This window comes from Phlebotomus papatasi, chromosome 1 (assembly GCF_024763615.1).
Source record: "Phlebotomus papatasi isolate M1 chromosome 1, Ppap_2.1, whole genome shotgun sequence".
In the NCBI taxonomy this organism is placed as follows: Eukaryota; Metazoa; Arthropoda; class Insecta; order Diptera; family Psychodidae; genus Phlebotomus; species Phlebotomus papatasi.
Window position 1 is genome coordinate 89,445,722 of NC_077222.1, and position 24,400 is coordinate 89,470,121.

The following is a 24,400-nucleotide window of genomic DNA, read 5'->3' on the forward strand; positions in this document are numbered from 1 at the left end:
ATTCACTATTTTCTAAAATAAAAGAGACAGAGGCTTGAAATTTTTATTATAGATAGTCTTCATGAACCTTTTTAAACTTACAAAGTTTCAAGGGATTTGAGGAAGAATTATGTAAAATAAAAAATAATGAAATTTTGAGCCCTATTTTTGGATATTTGTGAGATATTTGTGATGTTTGTGAGAGTAAAACGTCACAAATTATCCGAAGACTGACAAAATTTGCCCCAGAAATTTTGAGAATCTCCACAAAATTGACTTTTAGAAAATGATTTGAAAATCACATTTCTTTCGAGATAGAGGAAAATAGTCTTTTGCAATGTTGTAGAACAGTAAATTTCCTATAAGAATATGCTCATTTATAAAAAGTTTAAGTTTTCTCAAAGCTCGTGAAAGAAATGAATATGCGTTTTGTCAAGTTTTGCTCCAGTCTTCCCCTACTATTTTACTGAATTAATTAAAGTGGGTAATATTTATAATAAATTACAAGACTTATGGATTGAATATAATTCTGTCGAATATCGATTAAAAAAAGAGACTTTGGAAAAAATTCATCATTTAACCTGAAAAATCCCGAAATGGGACATCTCAAATCATTAACCCTTTAAGGACGAGAGGGTCAAAACGTCAAAAATTGAAGGTCAGAAAAAATCTCATTTTTACCTTTTAAAGCGAAACGTAACTTTAGAAGGTTGTAGGAATTTTTTTAGGGCACCGGTGTTCCAATCGTCCTTAAAAAGTTAAAATAATATAAATTATATAGATTCAGTGCTTCCGGTGTTCGGCAGAAGCAGCTTCTTTTTCTCAATTAAAAAACTCAAAATTTTTCTCCAGAGCTTTCGACCCTTGCTATGGGTCTTCCTCAGTGTGTCAATTAGAATATCTTAATTAATTGGAAAACCTCTAACGATTGCTTATATTTATACATCACTTATGATTTATTTTATCATTTATCGCGGCCTACATAACCCCTAAATTCTATTATTCATTATTATTTATTATTATTATTATTATTAAACGTATCGGGATATTAATTAAAATGCAATTATATTTATATATTACAATGCTATTGTATCCCGTGTTAGAAGAATCTGCTAAGTCCGTTCGTTGACCTCTCAAGAACACCATCCCCGGAATAGATGCATCTTTTGTGCTCCCGGAGTTTTTCGGACAGAGGGAATACATTTTTATTTATTACGTTTCTATTCCATGTCAAAATATATATTTCTAAACATTCATTTGTTAGCATGGGGAGGAACTCGAACTCACAACTTTTATAGTCAAGTCAGAGACCGCACCCGCCCAATACCTACGGTCTTGCTTATTGCTCCATTGAGATCCCCATTTTTTAAATAAAAATTTTGAAAAATATATATGTCAGAAGTTGCACTTTTATATACTTAAGATCTTGAATTAAATATATTTTTTTTACTATTTTGAGAAGTAAGATTCCCCAGAAAAGCTATGCAAGTCATTGTGAGGAGACCTCGAACTCGGGGCAGCCTTAGTGCAAGGTGGCTGTACCAAATTCAGAATTTTCCTTTGGAGTACCTTAAGATCGAACCCGAAGGCCTTCCTGAACCTAGATGTCCTAAGCTCGCGACTCAGATAGAGATAACCGGTTGAAAATGATAATGATGACGATAATGATGTTGAGAAATTAAAAAATGCACTTTTTATTCATCGTGACACACATAACCCCTTAATTCTGTAATTCATGAAATTTTTATACAAAATAATTTTCACGATTTTTTTATATGAACTCTAGTGGAAAAGATTTCGACAGAAATAATATATCATATAAATACATTGTTGCAAATCATGCAACTAGTAAAGAAATTATTCCATTGTGTTATCGCTAAGGTTTAAGGACCTTTCAACCTAGGGGGAAGTGGGGCACCTTTGAAATTGGAATTTTTACCTATTTTTAAATAAAATTGAGCTTTATCATGATATAATTTAGCTGCACAAACAGATTGAGAAGCTAAATTACATTTTGATATGGCTCAGTTCCACTTAAACATAGAAGAAAAATGTCAATTTCAAAGGTGCCCCACTTTCCCCTACACCTGTTCCTGAATAATAGTCATTTGCACTAAAAATAATCATAGCCAATAAAAGAACTATTCTCATTTAGAAATAATTTTATCCATTTGCAATGATTTTTTTTCCATTTTAATGCAATTGTATTTATAAATTGATCAGATAGAATCTTCACTTCAAAGAAAAACAGCAATAGATCTTTCTCAAATCCACACATATTTTCCCCATCAGAAACTTTTCAAATTTTCCCTATGTATAAGTGAAAATTAAAATATAAAATCCCACTATATTTTCTCGTAGAATTTTCCAAAGGGAAAAACAGGAATATATCATGAGAGACAGGAAGAACTTTTAGAAATTATATTCATACTGGGACTATTTTCCACGGCGCATTTCATACCAAAAATATCTCTTTCAGCAAAGTGGGACAAAAGTTGCATTACTTATAGTATGATAATTTATAATTTGCAATACTTGTTGTATAATTAAGTTTCATTAAGTTTTAGCACTAGAAAATATTGCAAAATGACACAGTATTTTTGAGCTTTTTTTCTATTGGCCGGGAGCTTTTTTTACTTCCTGAAACGGAAAGTTTCCGGGAGAAATGAAGAAAAAGTCTCATGAGAGAAATAAGCCATTGAAAGGAGAAAATTGCATTTTGGAAAATAAAGATGAGCGGTAATTCAATTTTTATGCGGAAAATTGCGAAGATTTCATCTTACATTCTCTGCTAAAATGGAGTTTGTGAGGAAAGAAAATTAAAATTGGAAATAGCAACGATTTCTATAAATTGCTTTCGTGCATTTTCCCCGAGAATCGATTAACTTTCAGTATGCACTTTATTTTATTAGGCCACTTCAGTCAAACACTTTATTTAATTGATTTCCTCTCTCTCATACAGTGGATTTTTCTCCAATGGAAATATCAACCCCAATGTGTCCCTCTAAATCCAACAAATTATCCCATCAATAGTCCATCGGAGAAAATCCTCTCTCTCAATTGCCATCCATTTCCCAACCACAAAAAGCTCTCATGGGCACTTTTATCTATATCTCTTCTCTCTCTCTTTTTTGGTAAATTTGGAAAATTCTCTGCATGATAATGGGTAGAATTTTCTACGTGATTTTTTTTCTCCGATATACATTTTCAAAGCCCAAAACTTCCCCCGGAATTGTATGAAGCTGTGTGAAATGTTTGAGTGTGAAGTCGTGTGAGAATTTCATGAGATAGATGGGAAATTTTCGAAATGTAATTTCAACACAAAGGCTCCAAGTGGGGGCTTTTTCCTCCCCAACAAACCCCCAAAAGCACTGGTGCTGATATTCATAGAGTGAAAAGGATAATGAAAATGAAGTGAGTTTAGTGTGTGTGGCATTAAGTTGGAGCTTGAACAATTCCCGGACAATATTTGCGAATTAACGTTGGTTTTCCATTTTCATACAGTCACTAACAATATATTCTGTACACCCAACTATTTTTGCAATTATTTTTTATGGTAATTGCTTTTTCATTATAAGTTTCAAGTCGTTTGCAGATATTTCTCTGAACAGAAAGACTGCTGGCAAGGAAATTATCAGTTGACTAAATAAAATAAATAAAATTGCACTGTACAAATAGGGGAGAAGCACCTCTTTTCCTATTCTTTAAAATAATCATAAACCTGATACTAACATTTTTTTGTGATTTATACATAATGAAAAAAATCATTTGCTGACACTATTGCCCCAGTATCCGCTAAATAATAAAAAATTAAATTTAGTCAGTTAAAAATCAAACTTGAGCTGTATTGGCAAGGTGGTAGGGTGGTGTCACCACTTCTCGCCAGTGACCCACTTCTCGCCACCTATTGCTAAATCAAAGAAAAATCATATAATACGAGTAATAAAAAGGATATCGGGAAGAAAAAGCAACGCTGAATATATTTTTTAATAATATTGTCCAAAATAATTGAGTTTGGGCCTTTTCAAGTAGGTGGCGAGAAGTGGTCATTTTTGAATTTTTAATAAAAATATATTTTTTTAAGTAATCCACCGTTAAATTTAGGAACTATTAGTTTGATATATCTATAGACAACATATCTAAGTAACTTTGTGTCAAATTTAAGTTACTTAAAAATAAGGGTTTAAAAAATTATAATTAAATTAATTTCAGTTTTTCCTAAAAGTGGCGATAAGTGGTTACTCCACCCTACAGCTTTAAAATTAAGCGTTTTTCTATTATTTTTAAATGGAATTGGGTCTTTTCATGATGTACTCAAACGTCAAAAATAGTTTGTGGAGCTAAGTTATATCATTGCAAGGTCAATTTTAAATTTAAAATACGAGGAACAAGGTAAATGTTTATCAACATAAAAAAAATGTTCGTAAAATTTTATCACTTGTTCATAAGTTTTTGTTTGCCTGGCGAACATTTTACGAACATTTACGTATGAATGACAAAATTATACGAACATTTTTTGTGTGTTTACGAACAAATGTTTGTAAAAGTACAAAAAATGCTCGTCAAATGATCATGTTACAAACAATGTTTGTGAAAAAATACAAACTTTAACGAACTTGTTAGTGGATTATACGATTCACGAGCATTGTATTACAAACATTTACGAACAATTTTCCGAAATATTTTTTTTCTTTGTGGATGCAATCCGAACACCTCTAACGACAGAAAAATTCCTGGTGACCTAAAGGGAATTCGAGACCGAGATACTTGCAACATAGAGCGAGTGCTCTACCACTTGACCCATTGAGAGCTCAATTGCTATAATTACACAAAAATAAATATTTTTGATAAAATTTTTGCTAAGTTTTGTATATGGCAATTCACTTAATACATCTTGGAAAACTATTGCCATAGCTAATTGGTTAGAAAAACCCAGACCTTTGGGACCTGGGGAGAGTTTCTAAGCCTGAAGACCGTTTATAGCGGTCTCAAAATGCTATATCCAATCCAAAGTCTTCCAAAAGGTCTTCACTAAGAATTTAGGAAAGTTAAGCCATATGGCTAAGGTTCAAAGTCCTTATACGTCAGTTCTATCTTCTTTTCTTCTGCATAATGTTAATAAATTTATTTCTTTTAATCTATCCTAGTTTTCCGCTGGCAGAACTTACATAAATTATTCACAATTCAATTTGATTCAAAGAAAAGAAATACAGTACAGTTTTCTTATTTTTACAAAATTCTTGAAAAAATGGAATCGACCGAATTAAAAAAATGAAATAACTTAAAGAAAAATATAAATATTGTATAAAAAGTCAAATTGCATAATCGAGTTACCAAAACAGCATTCGTTTTGACTGTCTCTAAAGCATCAGAATTGTTTAAATAAAAAATGATGAGTATTCTAATTTTCTGATTAAAAATGCATATGTATAGCATTTTTATTAAACAACTGAAAGTGTTCAATATTTCTGGAATTGAATTGAATTGAAATTTTCTGTTTTATTGGTTTTATTGCTCCAAATCGAAAAGCAATATTTATAAATTTTCTAATAATGTTAATATTTTAACTCCGCACCTTTTGATATAATGAAATCTTTTGGGATAAAAGCAAAGCTAAAACAGGATAATTTGAGAAAATTAAATTCAACTGGTATACAAATAAAACAAAAATCTTAAATTGTAAATTAAAGAAAAAATTAAGAGGGGTTTCGATCAATATTTCGTTTCTTCTATTGATCTATCGACTATTTTACTAACAATCAATTTTTATTCCTAAATTTAACATGATGATGATGATTTAAATCAGTTTTCAGTCACTAAAAATGCATTGACTGTGAATACATAATTGAGAAAAATTGGCTTTCTTAAAGATTTAGATATACTAACAAAAAAACTGAGAAACATTAAATATTATATAATATTAGTTATTAATTATAAGCCCAAAGCCTTGCAAATAAAAGCAAATAGGTTCTATCGAGACTTCGAAATTATTTTGAAAGACCGTATAAAATCGTTTCATTTACTCTAGGAAATTTATATCTACTTCTAGAGTTTTTGATATAAATTAAATACTTACTCCCTATGTTCCAAAAAAATAGTACATTTGGGTAAATTTGTTTTTTCTGATAAATTGAGAATAAGGGATCCTTTAAAATCCTAATTTTTTTCTCTTAAACGTACGATTTTTTCTTCGGGGCAGAAGTAATACATATATTTCTATATTTAAGGGGTCCCGGTCAAAATCCCGAAAGCCAAAATCCTGAATGGGCCAAAATCTCGAATTGTTAAAAGTGTCATAGTTACTCCCACGATTTCAACCACGCTTGCTGAAGCCAAAGGGAAATTTTCTGTGCTTTGGAAATTATTCTGCACATTATCTTCCATATAATTTCAACCCTTTGAGGATTTTGAACATTCGGGATTTTGACTTTCGGAATTTTGGCGTTCGAGATTTTGGCTTTCGGTATTTTGGCTGCCTCCGGTTTTAGAGGTAGTCCACCTGAATATTTCGTCCCTTTTACTCCATTCACCACAGAAATCACATCTTGACTTGCATCTTGAATTTATTCAAGGCCAAAAGTAAAAAAATAAATAAATTAACCCCTTCTTGATCAATTCTTAATTTTGGGATAGTTGTTTTTTTTAATAATTTGTGGATTAATTTAAATTGATGTTAAACTGATATGCATCCAAAGATTGTAGGAAGACCAATATTTACGCAGAGCCTTTTCTAAACGTTTTACTACCCTTTTTCTATATTTTATTTAATAAATTTGATTCATAGACTTTTTCTAGAAATATGTATCAATTAAATCAAATAATTTATTTATAAATCACATCACACTATTATATCGACTCGGGCATTCTGTTAAATTCATGAGCACAATCTGATAAAAATATTTAGGATTTGATTAAGGGGTAATAGTATTACATAGGAGATATTTAGTGTATTATTCATCCCTGGTTAAATTTCTGGATTTTATCAGATCGTCCGCATTTGTCCAGAAATCAGATAAGCCTGGTTACGCTCTTGAATTTGATTTCAGGTTTGCTTATGATACCTCTTCATAAACATCACTGCACTTGCTTTTCGTACCTCGAAAATGCAGATAATATCTTATTTTATCATGAGCTTCTAGAATAAGGCACTGGGTTTCCTCCAAATAGAAATATTCGATAAATAAGATACTTCTAACGTCACAGAAAACCCCAAATAAATTGATTTATAAATAAATAAGTAATTTCGGTTACAAGCTGTTTATTAAATTGATTTCTTTGGTAAATACAGGACAAAATATATAGAATAACCTTTAAAAATGCAGAATCACTTTATGTATAGCAGGTAATCATAAGCTTTGAATTGAAGCTATTTCATGAAAGATAAAATTGTTTATACTAAAAGCAATAATCGTTTACCATACTCTCTGTTATGGATAGCATTATCTGTTATATTTCATTTGGAGTCTAAAGTTTATTTTATAATCAAATTTTATTCAATTTTATATTTTAAAATTATTTTAATTTGGTCCTAAATCAGAATATTTTATTGTTTATTTAAAATTTTCAATAGACAGTTTGTATTTGTTCCAGGTTTATTTCAAAAATAGCTAATATACAATGCAGAAAGTTTCAATTTAATTATTTCGCGTGCTTCCGAGTTTTTGGATAATTATTTATTATTTTGATTTGAACAATAAAAACAAATTTAATTATTAAAAATAGAGATTAGTGGTTGTAAAAATTTTATTGAATTGTTAAGTCAAAAATATATTTTATTGGAATTCAAAAAATAAAAGTTTATTCGGTTATTGATAGCATACAGCTCTTGGACGGTGATACATCTGGCTGTCACAGTTGGGAATTTGAATCCCACCAATTTTATGTCCATTATTAATTAAAATTATTTAAAAAAAATTAATAATTAAAAAAAATATTTTTCTGACAATTTAGACTTTTTTTCACAGATCAAATGTAATTGTTATAGTGCCTAAAATTTTTGTACAATGTAATATTTCTAATTCAAGAAGTAAAATTAATCTAATTGCGAAATTTCTCACAATGTGCAGACTTCAGAGCCCTTGATATGTCCCTCTGTAGGATATCTTAAAACACCTAGCTTAAAGTCATTAAAAAACATTTGTATGCATTTTGTGTGGCGCTCTTTAGCAAGCAGTTACTCTGATTCTTTTTTAATAAAGTTCCTCTCCAAAAATTTCTACAGTAATCCACAAACACAAGGGATTATTAAAGATTACAAAATTCCAATCCTTTAATTTTGTTGTTCTAATTTCTTCTCTGCTCATCTTCCGTTAATCTCTGCGAGATCTACCACAAACTTTCGCGTTGTTTCGGCAAATTTTCCGCTGAAAGGTGAATCAATAATTCAATTAAAATCCCACGAAAGCTCTTTTTCATAATCTCAGCATATTCGTTGAGGGATTTTTTTTTTCATCCGAATCGTGAATATTTTCGTGTTTTTTTTTGACGTGGCTGGATAAAAAATTCAGTCGTACATTATTCATTGACTCCCCCACTCATTATGGCTCTCACGGGGTGAATTTGTACATTTATATTTTACCCCCTTTACAGTCATGTCCCCAACCGTCTAAATGACTCCGGGTCACGTGACGAAGGAGTGAAAATCGCCCACCTCTGCGCATCTACGCACCATTTGTTATTCTCCTCGGGGAGTGTTTTGTTCGTGCTCAGCCTGAAGGTATATAGTGTTTGGCAATATGTGGATATTATGCCAAATACACCATATCACCACCCCCTCGAGTTGGGGGTGACGGTGATCAACGAGTTGGGACCAACGGAAGGCGGGGTGTTTGAGTCAGGAAATACGGTCCACCAATACTAATCAGGAAAAACCTTACGAACTTTTTTCTTAAAGTTTTGCTGAAGTTAGTTGAAGTTTTAATATAATTTATTAAAATCGTGCTATTCCCATCTGAAGCAGGGGGACGTGAGGCTACTTTGAGCTGTTTGGAACTACATGGACACACGATTTTTCACATATTTCTAAAGAAATCTGTGCCTTACTATTTGATTTGGTTCCACAATTGTTTTCAAGAACTAAATTACATACGTTAAACCCGTAAACCCAGTAGTTTCTTTTAGAAATATGACAAAATTGTATAATCAATGTAGCCTAATAACTCAAAGTAGATCCACATCCCAAAATATCGATTAAAACCGAAGCATATTATTAGCTAGAAAACAGACCTAGCACCCCTGGCACTGAAGTTATTCAATAAAATTTTCGATGTCCTTAAGCGATTCATTACTGATGTTCACTGGTTGGAATCGATTTAGATATCTTGGGAATTTCAAGATTCTTCTGATGACTTCAATATTGCTCCAAAATTTCAATATTAAATGATGAATTTTAGCGGTGGTAGCTAAAATTCCGAAACCCAAAATCCCGAAAGGACAACATTTTTAGAATCGAAATTATATGGAGGACAATGTATAGAATAGTTTTACAAAACACAAAAATTACTTTCGTCTCCAGTAAGCGAGAATAAAATAGCGAAAGTAAAATTATCCATGATTTCGGTTTTCGGTATTTCAGCTTTCAGGATTTTAAACGTCACCCGAAAATTTCATCAAATTTAAAAGGTAACATGAGGCAACTCGAGTTAATGAGGCCGTAAAGCATAGCAGGACCCGGGGAACTCAAAGGCAACGCAAAAACCCATACATTTTTTCAGAAAATTCGAAGAAGTCATAGAATTTTCAAGAAACTCAAGGAATCCATACATTTTCCGGGAAACTCGTTAATCCACATTTTCCCAGGAAACCCGGAGGTTCATACAATCTGTCGAGAAATCCGGTTATCCTGCAATTTTTCAGGAAACCCGGGGAATATGTATCTTTTCAGGGAGCCCGGAGTGATCTACATTTTCTCAGGAAACCCGGAGAACCATATAATTTTCAGGCATCCCGGTAATCCACGTTTTCTCAAGAAACCCGGGGGCTCATACAATTTATCGGGGAATCCGGAGAACTCGCAATTTTTCAGGGAACTTGTGGTTTGATAATAACTTTTCCATAGTATCGCTAAATTGGTATCTGCTAGATTTAGTGAATAACCAGTTTGTGGAATATTATTAGACCATTTATTGTACCACATTTTAAAAAAAAACGTGACTGTCGCTAATTTTATTTTAGCTACAAAAAGTACAGCTATCATTCCAATTTTTCAGAATCGACAGTCGATATTATCGAAAAGAAGTTATCATGTCACCCCTGGTAATCCGTATTTTCTCAGAAAACCCGGTAATCCATATATTCTCAGGAAAACCGGAGGCCACGCCCCTGGCAAGTTGCCTGAAATTTGAAGCCACTTTCTTATACTTCGATTTAAATTTATATGGGAATTTTTTTTGCACTCCCGAGCGTTACACTAAATAACAAAAAAGTGAGAAGTATTTCCGTATTATAAGATACCTTTCCGTATGGAGGGAAAAATATACTAAATTTTTGTTTAAATAATTTTTTTCCTCGGCGCACTGTGAGCTGAGCCCAAGATCAATTTAGGAATTGGCTTCAAATAGCTCCATATAAAAAAATTTACTTGCCAAATGCTTACCGGAGGCTCATACAATTTGTCGGGGAACCTTGTAATACATGTTTTCTCAGGGAATCCGAAGGTACACACAATTTGTTGGGGAAACCGCTTAACCTGAAATGTTTCAGAGACCCCGGTCATCTACGTAGGAAGCCCAGAGAACTGTGCAATTTTTCAGGAAACCCGGGGAACCCATACCTTTTCAGAGAACCCGCTAATCCACGTTTTCTCAGGAAACTCGGAGGTCCATACAATTTTTCGGAGAAGCCGGCGAACCCATAACTTTTCAGGGAATCCGGAAAATCCATAATTTTTTTTAAGGGGTCTGTAGAATCCATCCATTTTTTTTTTTTTTGAGAATTTCGTAAAACCCATGCAATTTAACTTTGCAAAAGTACCCTGGGAGACTAATATCGCTGCAATAGTTTGAAACCAGGATCAGACGATTTTGAAGACTGATCGGCACCAATTAGCCGATTTGCCACTCAAAGTTTATTCACAATCCTTATTTATTAACCTCCCGTACGAAACGAATAAATTTCGATACGCTTTGTATTAATCACGGGAATTCAATTATACTGATGTGAAATTTTTCTCTTAATTTTGCCTAATCCAAAAAAAATCTTTTGAATTTCCCTCATACGGAAAAAACATTTTTGAATAGCAAATAAATCAGAGAAATGTCTATATTTTTATTTTTGAAAGGATTTTAAAAATTTATGAATTCATTTCCAATTTCCATCAACTGTAAGCTATATAATTGAATTTCGGGAAAATTCATTGCGAAATTCAATTTCTGCGGGACATTTTCATTGATACTTAATATGATATCCATACATAAAATTTATATGCTCAGTGTTATTATTCCATCAACTGTATTTATGAAAAAAAATGCAATTGTGTCAACTCCAGGGCAGCAATTAGACCAGTACCACATTTATCTATTTGTAGACCAGTCGTTGTAGATAAAAAAGAAATGAGAACAGTACTAACCTTCTTGCAGTGATCGAGTAAATCGATTTTGTCCCTCAAGCAGGATGAGCTGGGCACTTTAATCTTCAGGTCGGACATCCATTTGCCCTCCTCGGAGAGATACTGTGGGTGGTAGATTTGACCTGCTTCGCAGAGTACAGCAATCTGGGGCTCCCATCGTGGAGATGCAGCCTTCAGCAGAAAAGACACGACCAATTAGTCACAATAATTCTTTCAATTGGCTGGCAAACACCACTTGAGGCATTTTCTCCCATACAATTTTCATTTGGCTCTCCCTTATCTACTTCTCCTCTTCCACCAACGTTCTTTTTTACGTTCATCGAGTGATTTATTGGTGTTTTTCCGGGTCCAGGACAATGGCAGAATGTTTTAAGTGTGAGGATAGGAAAATCCCTCAATGTTCTGTTGTGAATACCAATGGGATTTTTTCCACATGACATGTGAAAAATACAGTGGAAAAAAATAGCTGCTGCATTATCTCTACAGCAATGAGCAACGATGCATTAAATAGAGATGGGATTTAAATTAAAATCCCCTGTTTTAAAATTGATTTATTTTTATTTCCCGGGTTACCAAAAAGACTTAACAAAAAAAAAATTCTCATGCAATTTTCAATTGAGTCCTGTGCGACATATTTGGACGTACAAGCCTCGAAACTGGAGCACAAACAAAATGTGCAAAATCCTCATGTCCAGAAAAAAAAACTGTTTTCCCAAGGATTTCCTGGCTCAAACTGCACTATTTTTTTTCTCAGGGTCCAAGCGCAAATAATGCACTATATATTTACCAGATGGAATAATTTACATGAATCCATGATAGATCAAGCTCCTACGCATAAATTAATTAATTAATCCTTCAGTCGTGTCTGTACATTTATTTGGCAGAGGGTCTCGATGAGATTTTAATTAAAACTGAAGCCCAATTTGGAGATAATCAATTGATACAGTGCCTCAGCAGCTTTTGGAAAATCTTCCACATCAGTGGATATAAATGATTTTTTAATTTCTCTAATTTACAGCACAAGTCGCTTTGTTGTTCACAATTCATCAAAATTTAATTAAATTGTCAACGGAGATGACATAAGTCTCACAAAGTTTTGTTTGAAAGCTGATGGAAAGCCTCTGACAAAAAACTTTAGATATGTACCATATAATACTTAATATGTACTTAATAAAGAAAGCTGAAGAAAGTTGGTCTTTGTGTCGGTTTTTTTTTTAACAATAGAAAATTGGGTAAAGTTCATGTTTGTATCAATTAAATAATGCTGAAACGTATTCTATATACTCATACTGCTTATTCAAGGTATAAAGGTACAATTCTAGCCATAACTTTATGTAGAAGAGCTTTAAAAAAGCTCTCTTTATTGTTTTGAACTGAAACTTCTCAGTTTTTAGCTCTTATATTAAATTCGACTCTCAAGAAATTTATAGAATTGTTTGAAAATAAATTTTAAATAGAATGGACATTTTCTGTTTAGTAAATTATCATAATGAAATTTTCATAAGTAATCAATTTAATCTTTTCCAAAAGGTCAAAATGATCAGTAATAATGTTCTAGACTTTACTGATTTAGTAACTCAAAATTTCTCAAAAAGCGCTTTAAAGTAAATACTGTACGATTCCTATTGTGTCAACTCCTTAAAATTTAAAACATCATTGAAAATATACGTAAAATTCTTTGACAAATAGGGAAAATTACTCTCCCTTTGAACGTTCATGCCTTCGAATTATGTGAATTTCTTTTATTTTTCCTGAGAAATTTATACATAATTATCACGTAGTTATCAATAATTGATGATAAGTCAACTAATATTTAATAGAAATGTGTAAGTATATTAGAAAAAATAAAGGAAAAGTCACTTTATTCGAATGCATGAACCTTCGAAGGGAGAGTACTTTCCCCTAATGTCAAACTTTTAACTACTTTTGTTAAATTATAACCGATGATAACTTTAAATGATTGAACTAATTAACTACAACGATGAAACGTGTTGACGGTGACACTATTGGAGTCATATTGTAAAAAATAGTAGAATAAAAATTATCCAGATCGAAAACCCGGGCATTATTTGTCTTCATAGAGAAAAAGATTTCATGGAATTGTTTGTAAAAGTCTGTGAATTCCTACTGCAAACTTATGAAATGCTCGTAAATTCTACAGTGCCACTCAATAATTTAAAGACACTCATTTTTTCATGTTTTCTCACCAAATTTAAATTAATAACCTTTAAAACAAGTATAAATGACAACTAGCGCCATCTGACAAAACCCATATCTAATTCTTATTTTTATTCTTAGTTTTTTATTTAACTATTCTTTGCCCTATAATAACTGTTTTTATTATTATTTTGTATAAAAACAAGCAAATGTATGTTGCTAAAATACGTTTTCGTTATTATTTTTTTGGAACTGCACAATTTGTGTAATTAGTATAAACAAAATACTCAATTGAAAGTTAGTATCTGTTTTTGATGATTTTGGATATGAGTATCCAAACTGGCTACAGTGCTACCAACTGTCAAAAAAACGTAAAATCAAATTAGGTATGGGTTGTCAGATGGCGCTAGTTATAATTTATACTTGTTTTAAAGGTTATTAATTTAAATTTGTTGAGAAAAAAATGAAAAAAATGGGTGTCTTTAAATTATTGAGCGGCACTTTATAACCCACAAACAAGTTCGTAAAAGTTTGTACTTTCTCGTTAGTTCGCAAATATTCGTAAACACTCAAAAAAGTGTTCTTACAATTTTATAATTTGTTCGTAAAATTTTGTCAGGCAAACAAAAACGTACGAGCAAATGTTTGTAAGAGAACAAAAATTCTCAAGGAATCAATTCAATTCAATTCAATTTAATTCAATTCGGGATCGTGTCAAGTGTTTGTGAAAAAGTACAAACTTTTGCGATCTTTTTATGAGTTACACAATTTATGAGCACTTCGTAAGTCCCCATTACGAATTCATAAACGTTTACCAAGAATCTTGCAATTTTTTTGTGTTATAGAAAATTTGATACTAAAATTAAAAGGTTAAAATTAAAGAACCGTCGTCGGTTCTCCAGTAAAACAATCTTAGCAGCTACTCTGAAAAAATGTCTTGTCAAATTAACAAGAAATGTTTGTAAAAACAATGTTTTTCCATACATTAATAGGGAAAAGTTTCGTCCAATCGGCGGACAACTGGAATTTGTTAAAAGTTTGTCAAACAATGTTTTTCCGTGTCAAATGAGTGAAAAACTTTTGTCAAATTAGTAAATAACATCTTTTTGATAAATTTTTAACAAGATCCATTTATTCGTTTAACGAGATATTTGTTTCAAAATACGATATAAATTAATAAAAACACCTAATCAATCTGGTTCAGGTCAAAAACCTGTTCATTCCCCTTATTAACCCTCTGTCAATTTTATAAATAAAAGTAAGAGAAAAGAATAATTTATATGTTTTGTTAAAATCTTACCCTGATATCACACTACACAGAAAAAAATATTTTGTAAAAATTTTCGTAAATGTTTGTGAATTCCTATGGGGGAGTTACAAAATGCTCGTGAATCGTATAACCCACAAACAAGTTCATAAAAGTTTGTACTTTTTTCACAAACATTGTTCGTAAGATTATCACTTGACGAGCATTTTTTGTACTTTTACAAACAATTATTCGTAAATGTTCGTCAACACACAAAAAAAAAATGTTTGTATTTACGAACATTTTTACAAAATATTTTTTTCTGTGTACACAATTTCACATTAAAAACTTTAAATGTGATTCACATTAATTATTTCTAATTATGTGTTTAGAAATAATATGCAATTTTTTGGCAAGAATTTAAAGAAATAAATTTATAATTTTATAGTTTTAAAATTTTACACATTTTTACTGTGCAGCAAATGAAATTTTCTATGCCTATTATTTTAAAAAAATGTTAAAATCATACTAATAAATATTTCAATGAATAAAGAGAGAGTTAATTACTCTGAATAAATAATAGTTTGCTAATTTTTTTTTTCTAGGAAAAACTATAACATCTCACTATCTCACTAATATTAACTATCTGTGGCTAATTGGGCCACAGTATCCCCTATATAATAATAAAGAGGTGGAATTAGGTCGCAAAAATTAGTTTAAAATACCATAAAATTGAAATGATTGGTCATTAATTGGCAAATTAATGAAATGAGAATTAAGCAAATAAATGAGCAAAATTTGTTCATTAAATTTTCATCGGATAATACTTTCTTGCAATCATTTCTGTATTTTATCCACTACAAATTTCCCAACAGTTCCTTATTAATTATTAAATTGTGTAAATATAGTGCACTACCTAATTTTCGTCGCTTTTTTAGCTGTTTAGTAAATAAGGCCCGAATATACGAAAAAGCTCATCAAATTCCTTCGAAGTTAGGGAGAGCTAGGGCTATGAAAGCGCTATTTCTCGCATATTTCTAAAGCAAGCGTAACTTTATACGTAATGTAATTTAAATAGCCAAAAAATTGTGAATATAAATTAATTTATGACTAGGTACAGCATCCATAAGAAAGATGTGAAAAAAATTACGTTTTCAATGTAGTCTCAGATCAAGGCAATCCTTCCTCCATATCTGGGGGAAATTATTTTGTCCAAAATAGTCAGGACTTGCGATACTGTCGATGAGATTTTCTGCGAAAACATGCGAAGGTCGTGTTAGGAAACAATATCACGCATATACAGCTTCTTTCTTCTGTTTGTGGGCTAACAACCCCTTCCCGTAAAAGCAAGATTGTTACGAAAACTCGCAAGGAGCCTCCGATAGGACGGACTTTTCGACAGCGACCTATGCTACGTTTCTGGAGCGTACTGACGGAGAGCCTCCACGACTGGAGGAGGTTATTGCGAGAGGTCCCGGTCCCTTAAAGGGACGTTCAGCCATCTCAAGTGAGTAAGTAAGAACACTTGTTGACACATTTCGCCAAAGCATTGAAATTTATTAAATGTATTTAATAAAATGCAAGAGTTATTTTTCATTAATCCACCTTTTTCTATAAGGATAAGTTTTCAAATTTAATTTCTTAAATAAAATTCAATAAATTACTTTTATTTAAAATTCTGTCTGTATATAGCTCTAAATAATCTAAAATTGAAAAAAAATACTCACACATTTTCTTTCAATAAACTTCAAAAGGAATTGAAATAATAAAATAAATTGCAATGTGAAATATTTTATTGCTTTATCTTCTTTCTTCTTTCCTTGAAAAAGTTTTCTCTTAGGTGTGTGTTCGATTGTTGATTCAATTTCCTTATGAAGCAGAAAAATATTAAACAAAAGGATGAAAAGGAGCATGTTTCCTAGAACGTTTTTTTTTTTTAGTTTTTCAGAATATTAACCACCACCTCCGAGACAAAATTAGCCAGGAGTTGAAGTAGAGAGTGAGACAGTTTTCTTTAGAAGTAATATAGGTAATATAAAGTAAACACTGAGAGAAATCCGAAAAAGTTAAAATAACATTCCGAAAATGTTTATTTTACCCTGCAGTATTAATCCGAAATCGGTGCAAATATTGTGCTTTTTAGGTGTATTGGGGGTTAAAGTTACCCTTTTTCATGTTAATTTTACCCTTAAAAGGTGTAAAATTAACATTAAAAAATGTTGATACATTTTTACACCTAAAAAGTGTTAAATTTATGAGGAAAAAGTTAATCGCACCCCCGGTTTTTTGTCAGTGAATGAGTACACTAGTAAAATCAAAAAGGTCAAATTGATCGTTTTCAGAAAAAATGGATGATAAAATGATCATTTGAAAACTTCACTCATATCTCTTGAAATTTTGTATGCACCTTTATCACGATTATTTATGTTTTATAGTAAATTTATTACTCAAACACTGAGAAAAAAGAGGGTGCGATTAACTTTTTTTCCTCATAACTTTAACACTTTTTAGGTGTAAAAATATATCAACATTTTTTAATGTTAATTTTACACCTTTTTAAGGGTAAAATTAACATGAAAAAGGGTAACTTTAACCCCCAATACAACTGAAAAGGGTAATATTTAGACCGATTTTGGATCAATACTGCAGGGTAAAATTAACATTTCCGGAATGTTATTTTAACTTTCTCGGATTTCTCTCACAGTGTATCATATATCTCTCATCGTAGCGAACACCAAAACTGACTTTTTCATTGTTTTTATTCGTTTATTCCGGAGTAAAATAGGTGTCAAAACAGTGATCCTTTCAAATAATCCTGGGTGACCCTTTCATTTTAACCAGGTGTATTCATTCAGTAAAAACACTTTTATTCCTACTCATTGAAACATTTATCTGGATCTTCCCTAATTCTTCTTTCTAAAAATGGAAATTCGTACACAGACACAGAGTTATATCGTTTAACTCAGATAAACTAATGAAAATAATTTTACTTCTATATTACAATTTTAAAGAATAAATTTTGTTGTCAACATAATAAACATTGAACCCAACCAACACAAAAACCACTAAAACAAATTACTAAAAGTTTTCATGTACAATTTTATTAAAATCCCCAAAGTTCCGTGCTGTAACAACTAATATATTCTATTAATTTTATGACGAACAATAGTGAAAATCAGCTAACTATAAAAAACATTTCTATAAAATTTTGTCAATTCTGCATAATTTTCAAAAAAGTTTATCGATTTTTTGACTATATTGTACTGTGCCATCCATAGCTTAAACCAATCCATAGTTTGACACCGGAGAAAGTTGATAATCAACGTTAAGACGTCGATAGACGTAAAATACTTCTTCCCTGTTATTTATTGTTATAAGGCATAATGGCCTGTACTAGAGAAATTGATGTCCATATTGAAGCAAATTCCCTATGCATGTGTAGGAAATACTATCAAATACAATAAATTACTATCAAATACTGTTATGGATTCTACACACCTCAAAAAATGCATTTTTGACTGAATTTTAACGCTTCGATCTACAGAAGCGCAAACAATTTCCTTCAAAAAAGCTATTTTTGACAAAAATTACTCCTAATGTGTAAAGGCCCTTATGTGGCCATGTGACGCTCGGATTCAATTCATTATGAATTAAAAACTGTATTAACCATTTACCAGTTCACAACTCATTTAGACTAAATAACTCAATAGGTAGTCTAAAACAGCTCTGGAAAAATACAATTGTAATTGGGGAAAAAATTACTTATAGGTCTTTAAATGGTTCGTAACCGAGTGGAACCGCTTCAATCTTGTTAGAAATTTCAAGACCTTCCCAACGGTCCAAACATGACCCACTCGATTGATAAGTGCGCTATCAAGAGCCTTTTTAAGTTTTAACCTTGAAAAACCGTTAATAGGAATTGTTCTAGGTTATTTTCATATTATAGACGAAATATCCGTCTTAGCAATTAATACAACAAAATCGAAAATAAATAAATCTTAGAGTGGCCAAAAGTGAATTTTATATTGATTGGTCATTCGATCGTCTTATGACAGGGGGATGAGTCCCCAAAGTTCCCAAGTCTCTGTCTATAACTGTTTAGCCTCTTGGCCTTGGTCTGATAACGGCCTAACGGACAGAAGGACAAAGACCGTGAAACTACAAGATTCAGAAAATAGGTCTCCGGGATTAAGATGGAAATTATGTAGGTGGAAAAATCGATTAATCATATCGCACTTCCTCTATTTGAGTGGCATTTTGAAGATTTTTCAATTCTTCAATTATTACAGAAATAAATAGAGAATTATGTACACTTTCGGAATCTGATGTTAGACCAATAAGTTCGTTCTGAAAATTTTCCGTAATTTCCGATTCTTCTAAACTTATTTGCAGTTGTGTATATAATCGAGTTCCTTAAGTATGAGGACTTAGGGGATATAATATGACATTTCTCACTCCTTAAATTTGAACAATATTTTCAAAATCGTTACGAAATTCATGTAAAGTGCACTAACCCTAAATTAAGAAAAATAATAATACAATTTATCTTGGTAGTCAAAGAAATTGAATTTAAAGATGAAGTTAATATAATATCAATAATATTGAGGAAACACCAGAGAAAAATGATTCTAATTCAGACTCAATTTAAGACTTTTTTCACATAACTTCAAATTTTGCATTTGAATTAGGATAAAGTGGTACAAGTTGGACAATGGTACAATTTGGACAGGGCTTTTTGTCTTGATAAATTTAGAACTTCATTTTTATTTGTATATTTTTAATGCTTTAGTTTTATAATTTGGTTCCTTGTGCTTAAAAACAAATTTTGTACTGTATTTATCAAGAAAAAAAAAGCCATGTCCAACTTGTACCGGCGAATTGTCCAACTTGTAACACTAATTCCAAATTATATCACTTTACCCTATACCGTCGTTTATATATTTGAGAAGTTAATGTTTGTAGAAATTTAACTGTAAGTGATGTTTTCAATTATTTTAAGATTGAAAATACAGTTTCATTTTTGCATATTTAAATTTTCTCACTATTTCAGATTGTCAAAGTGAAAAAAAACCTCGAAGAAGTACGAGATTTTACATTCAAGAGTACCTCTTCGTTGTTTTTTTTTTTGCTTATTTCGTTTATTTAGAACTTAAAAATAATTAGAAAACAAATATTTATAGCATTTTTGATGTGTCCCAAAATACCCATATTATGTCCCGAAAAGCACCTTGTCCAGAAATACTACACGTTACCCTAGAACTAGTGCTTTACCACTTGTTCATTGAATGTCAATTTTATACGATACTTGTAAAAACTGTAAAAAGTTTTACTTAATTACTCCCTCTGTCCCGAAATAAGTCGTACATTCTTTCATATAAAATGTACTAGCAAACGTACGACTTATTTCGGGACAGAGAGAGTATTAAAATAGGAAAAATTAATTATTTGAGATCTTCTATCTCAAAAAACTAAGATACTTAAAGTGCCACTCAAATCACAAAAGTGCGATATGTTCAGAATGACGTTCAGTGAGTTTAATCAGTGCTGGAAAAGTATCACAAGGAAATAATGTGCACATTACTCTCATAATATCCTCCCCTAGGGCTTAGTATATCCTCGGTCGATTAAGACAATTGTCGTAACTGCATTTGGTGTAAAAGACTTTACAAATATCGTTTCTTGCATCAGTTGTTGAAAAGAAATGCGGATACAACAATGGACGAGACAACCGATGATAAGTAAAATATTCTATTTAACTCAGCAAATATTACAAAATTCATTAGAAGTTCACCATCCTTCACTTTTCGAGATGTTTCAAAATTTTTAATCCCATTTTCCAAAATATTTTGCTATTCTAAAGCATGAAATAACGATTTCCTTTTGAATGATCTGATGTCGTTTCCTGAAAGTTTTACTCTAAATGTTTTACACTGGAGAATAGTCACTAAAATTAAAACGGCGGTGGCCGTTATTATACAATGTATTCTTTGAAAACCTGTATCAAAGAATCTTTTACTTTCAAAAGCACTAGCTCAAGAGCACTATGGGAAAGTTCTCTCCCTTCGAATGTTTATGCACCAAAATTTGTATAAACATGCTAAAATAGCATAAATGTGGTTGCTCAATTAAATTTGAATTCACCAAATCAAAATGATAAAATTGCTCATTAATTTCAATTTTATTGCAGTTGAACAAGTAGTCTTTTGAACTAAATTGTTCTTATTAAATTTCTTTACCCATAATTAATTATTATTTGTGGCCAAAAAATAAGATAAGTACAGTAATTTAGTGATAAACGCGAGTGAAGCATCAGCATCGGGAGTTATTTGATAATTTCCTCCAAAGCCATTATTGTGACAAGAAATCTCCTGTTTATATGACTTCACACAGATTTTCAACAAGATGCATGAAAGTCGCTTCATCAGCCCTTTCCCTACAAATCTTTCTTCTGGCTTTGGGGATCCTTCTGAATAACAGATAAGTGACTTATAAGACATTTTAAGTACTATCACGCATTTTCCGGAGTCATTCATCATCAAAAATCTCGCGGCACTATTTAAAATTGAGCAAATTTCTTGCAAAATGTGTCATGGCTGTGAGAATTTTCAAGTAAATTCTAGAAATCTTACCGTGGTGTCACATATAAGATTAATATTAATATTAAGAAAAGCCGGAGAGAGAGGTATATATATGCACAATTTCAAATGGAATATCACGTGTGTTAGAAAGAGTACACTCTAGTGGATTAATACGATGAGTAAGATATTACTGTTCGTATTAATTGCTTTCTGAATCGTATTACAGGCACACGAACAATTTTCCATGCGTGCCAACTGTGATTCGGTCAGTTTTCGAGCTATGTAGTGCTGCCAACTTCGTACGCAGAGGGGAAATGTGAGAGAGAAGCAAGATAAAACAATTGCTATCTTTTTTTGCCATTCTCGCAGTTCAGAAAGTATTATTCTTAATATTAATCTTATATGTGACATAGTCATTAGAATGCTTAATTGGCTCAATTGAATTTAAATTTAAATTGTGAAAATCCAAGTGCGGTAGCACCGTAAGAGAGTTACACATAATTATCAATAATTGATAATAAGCTAAATAATATTTAATAAAAATGTGTAAGTCTCTCATGAAAAATAAAAGAAAATGCACATAATTCGAAGGCATGAACGTTCGAAGGGAGAGCACTCTGCCCTGTGTAATACATAAATAGAAATTTAAATTGCATTTAATTTTTATTTACAAAATTTAATAAAAATTCTGACCAAAATATTGAATCCAATTTTCGAGGTTATTCAATTGGAAAATCTTTCTATTTCCGGATTTCAAAAATTGCCCACAATTTTCACCATTTGAACGTTTCACTAGACGTAAAGTATGCTTAACAAACACTGTCTATTTCAATGACAATTTTTCAAAAACTTCCCCTGCAGGATACCATCCCACAGAACTGAGGAAAATGATTAATTTGAAGAAAAAGTCACATTGTGCATGACTTTTCCCAAAGAATTCCCATTTCCCACATGAGAGTTTATGTAGCATCCCAACCACGAAGAACACATCCAATTATTGTTTGCAAATGGAGAGAAAACTCTTGGGAAAAGTTTTAATGTGAAAAATCATAAATCACAAGATAAAGCTCTAAGGGAATTTTCCACGTTTGATTGTTCAATGGAGGAACGAATACCGGAGCCTCTTGGAAAAGGGCATTTTCTCTCTGGGCTCTCTCTCAATTTCTTATCAGTTGGAAAATTTGTGTGTAGAGGGTTGGAAATTTTTGGGGATTGTGCGAGGATTGTATGAAATTCTAGAAATTCATACCCACATTACAACTTTGGAGTGGAAACACTCGTAAGAATTTCTCTTGGTGGCACAAGTTTGTGATGGAGAAGAAGGAGTACATGGCGAATAGGAGGAGGTAAATATAATGTTTTTCCCCTCCTATAAATATAGCACACAATGTATGTGCATGTTGGGAGTGATGTTGAGAGAATATTGAAAAATCAATATGTGACTTTCATCTGGTTTTATACCAAAAACTTATATGTTTCAATATATTATGTTATGTTGGCGAATAAAGCCCAGAGAGAGAGAGAAAGACGGTGAAAATAAAATAGAAAGAGTTGGATAAATAATGTTTCCTATGCTCGTATTAAATTGAAATCCCACTCACACATACAATACTGTCAGCATGAAAATATCGTATGAGAATTATAAAACATGATACAAATTTATTGATTCAGGTTCTCTCTCTCTTGTTTCTTTTCTTTTCCTCCTTTCGTGGCCAGTTCTTTGGAGATGGAGCAGACTTTCGACACCAGACACACATTCTTTTTTTTCTTCTTTCTTTTCTTTCATCCATATATACTATCCTCCATTTCCCCAGAGAATCTGGCAAATTCAGTCCGAAGAGCATATGGAGAGAAATGTACTGAAATATCGCATACGGCAGCAAAATGAAATGAAGAATCATTGAGATTTTCTGTAAACTTGAGCTAAAACAGACACAGGATGGGTCAAGATGTGCAATAGAAATTTAAACAGATCCACAAAAATGTGTTTACTTGTATAAAAACCTCTCAGAAACATTAGAAACAGTGTTATAAACTCTACTTACAAACGCAATTCAATCAGGAAACGCGTAAAATTGTAAGGTAGATTACAATCCATCTAAAATAATTATTTACAATAAATTTTTGTATATAACTGATGATTAAATCGTTTCAGAAACCCTCGAAACGTTGCTACTAACATTCCTAATACAATACAACTCCGATAGAGTCAACACATTTGATTCTTATGTATCTGCAATATTTTAAGTTATTAATTGAGGAAGGTACTATTACACTCGTTAAAAATTGTCTCAGGTCCTTACTTAACAAAAATAGTTTAAGAGTTTGAAAATAAACCTGGAATTTTATACATTTTTTCACGATGTTTAAAATTTTGAGGAGTTGACTCTATCGGAGTCGTACTGTACTTATTATTCAATGCAAATTTTAAAAACAAGATGTGCATAACATCTCGTAAGATCACAATTACCACAAGTAACCTAAGGTAGAAGAAAATTTCAATGACGATGATGATTAAATCGTGTCAGAAACCCTAGAAACGTTGTTACTAATATTTGTTATTCAATGAAATTGTCTGAACAAAACGTCTGTAACATTTTCTAAAATCACAATTATCAGAATTAATCTAAAGTATAGAAGAATATTTGAAACGCGATAACGATTAAATCGCTTTAGAAACCTTCGAAACTGCTCCACTAGCATTTTTCTATCAATGCAGTTTAATATAAATTCAATCCATATTGATACATAAGATCACAATAATTGGAAGTAAACAAAAATAGATGATAATTTCAAATATTACGAAAACTAAATAGTCTCAGAAACCTTAGGAACATTATTGCAAGAATCGTTTAACAAAACCACCCTGTCTCT

The 24,400-nt window shown here is 31.6% G+C and overlaps 1 protein-coding gene across 23 annotated transcripts in view; it reads right to left on the reverse strand.

Annotated features, from left to right (window-relative positions):
- The window catches only part of LOC129809648 (amyloid-beta-like protein), a 57,753-nt gene that overhangs the window by 30,053 nt on the left and 3,300 nt on the right, over nt 1-24,400 (reverse strand). For all 23 annotated transcript variants that reach the window (XM_055859645.1, XM_055859634.1, XM_055859629.1 and 20 more), the window contains exon 2: nt 11,546-11,716. In XM_055859645.1, the coding sequence (XP_055715620.1) occupies nt 11,546-11,716 (171 nt within the window). The remainder of the gene's footprint in view (nt 1-11,545; nt 11,717-24,400) is intronic.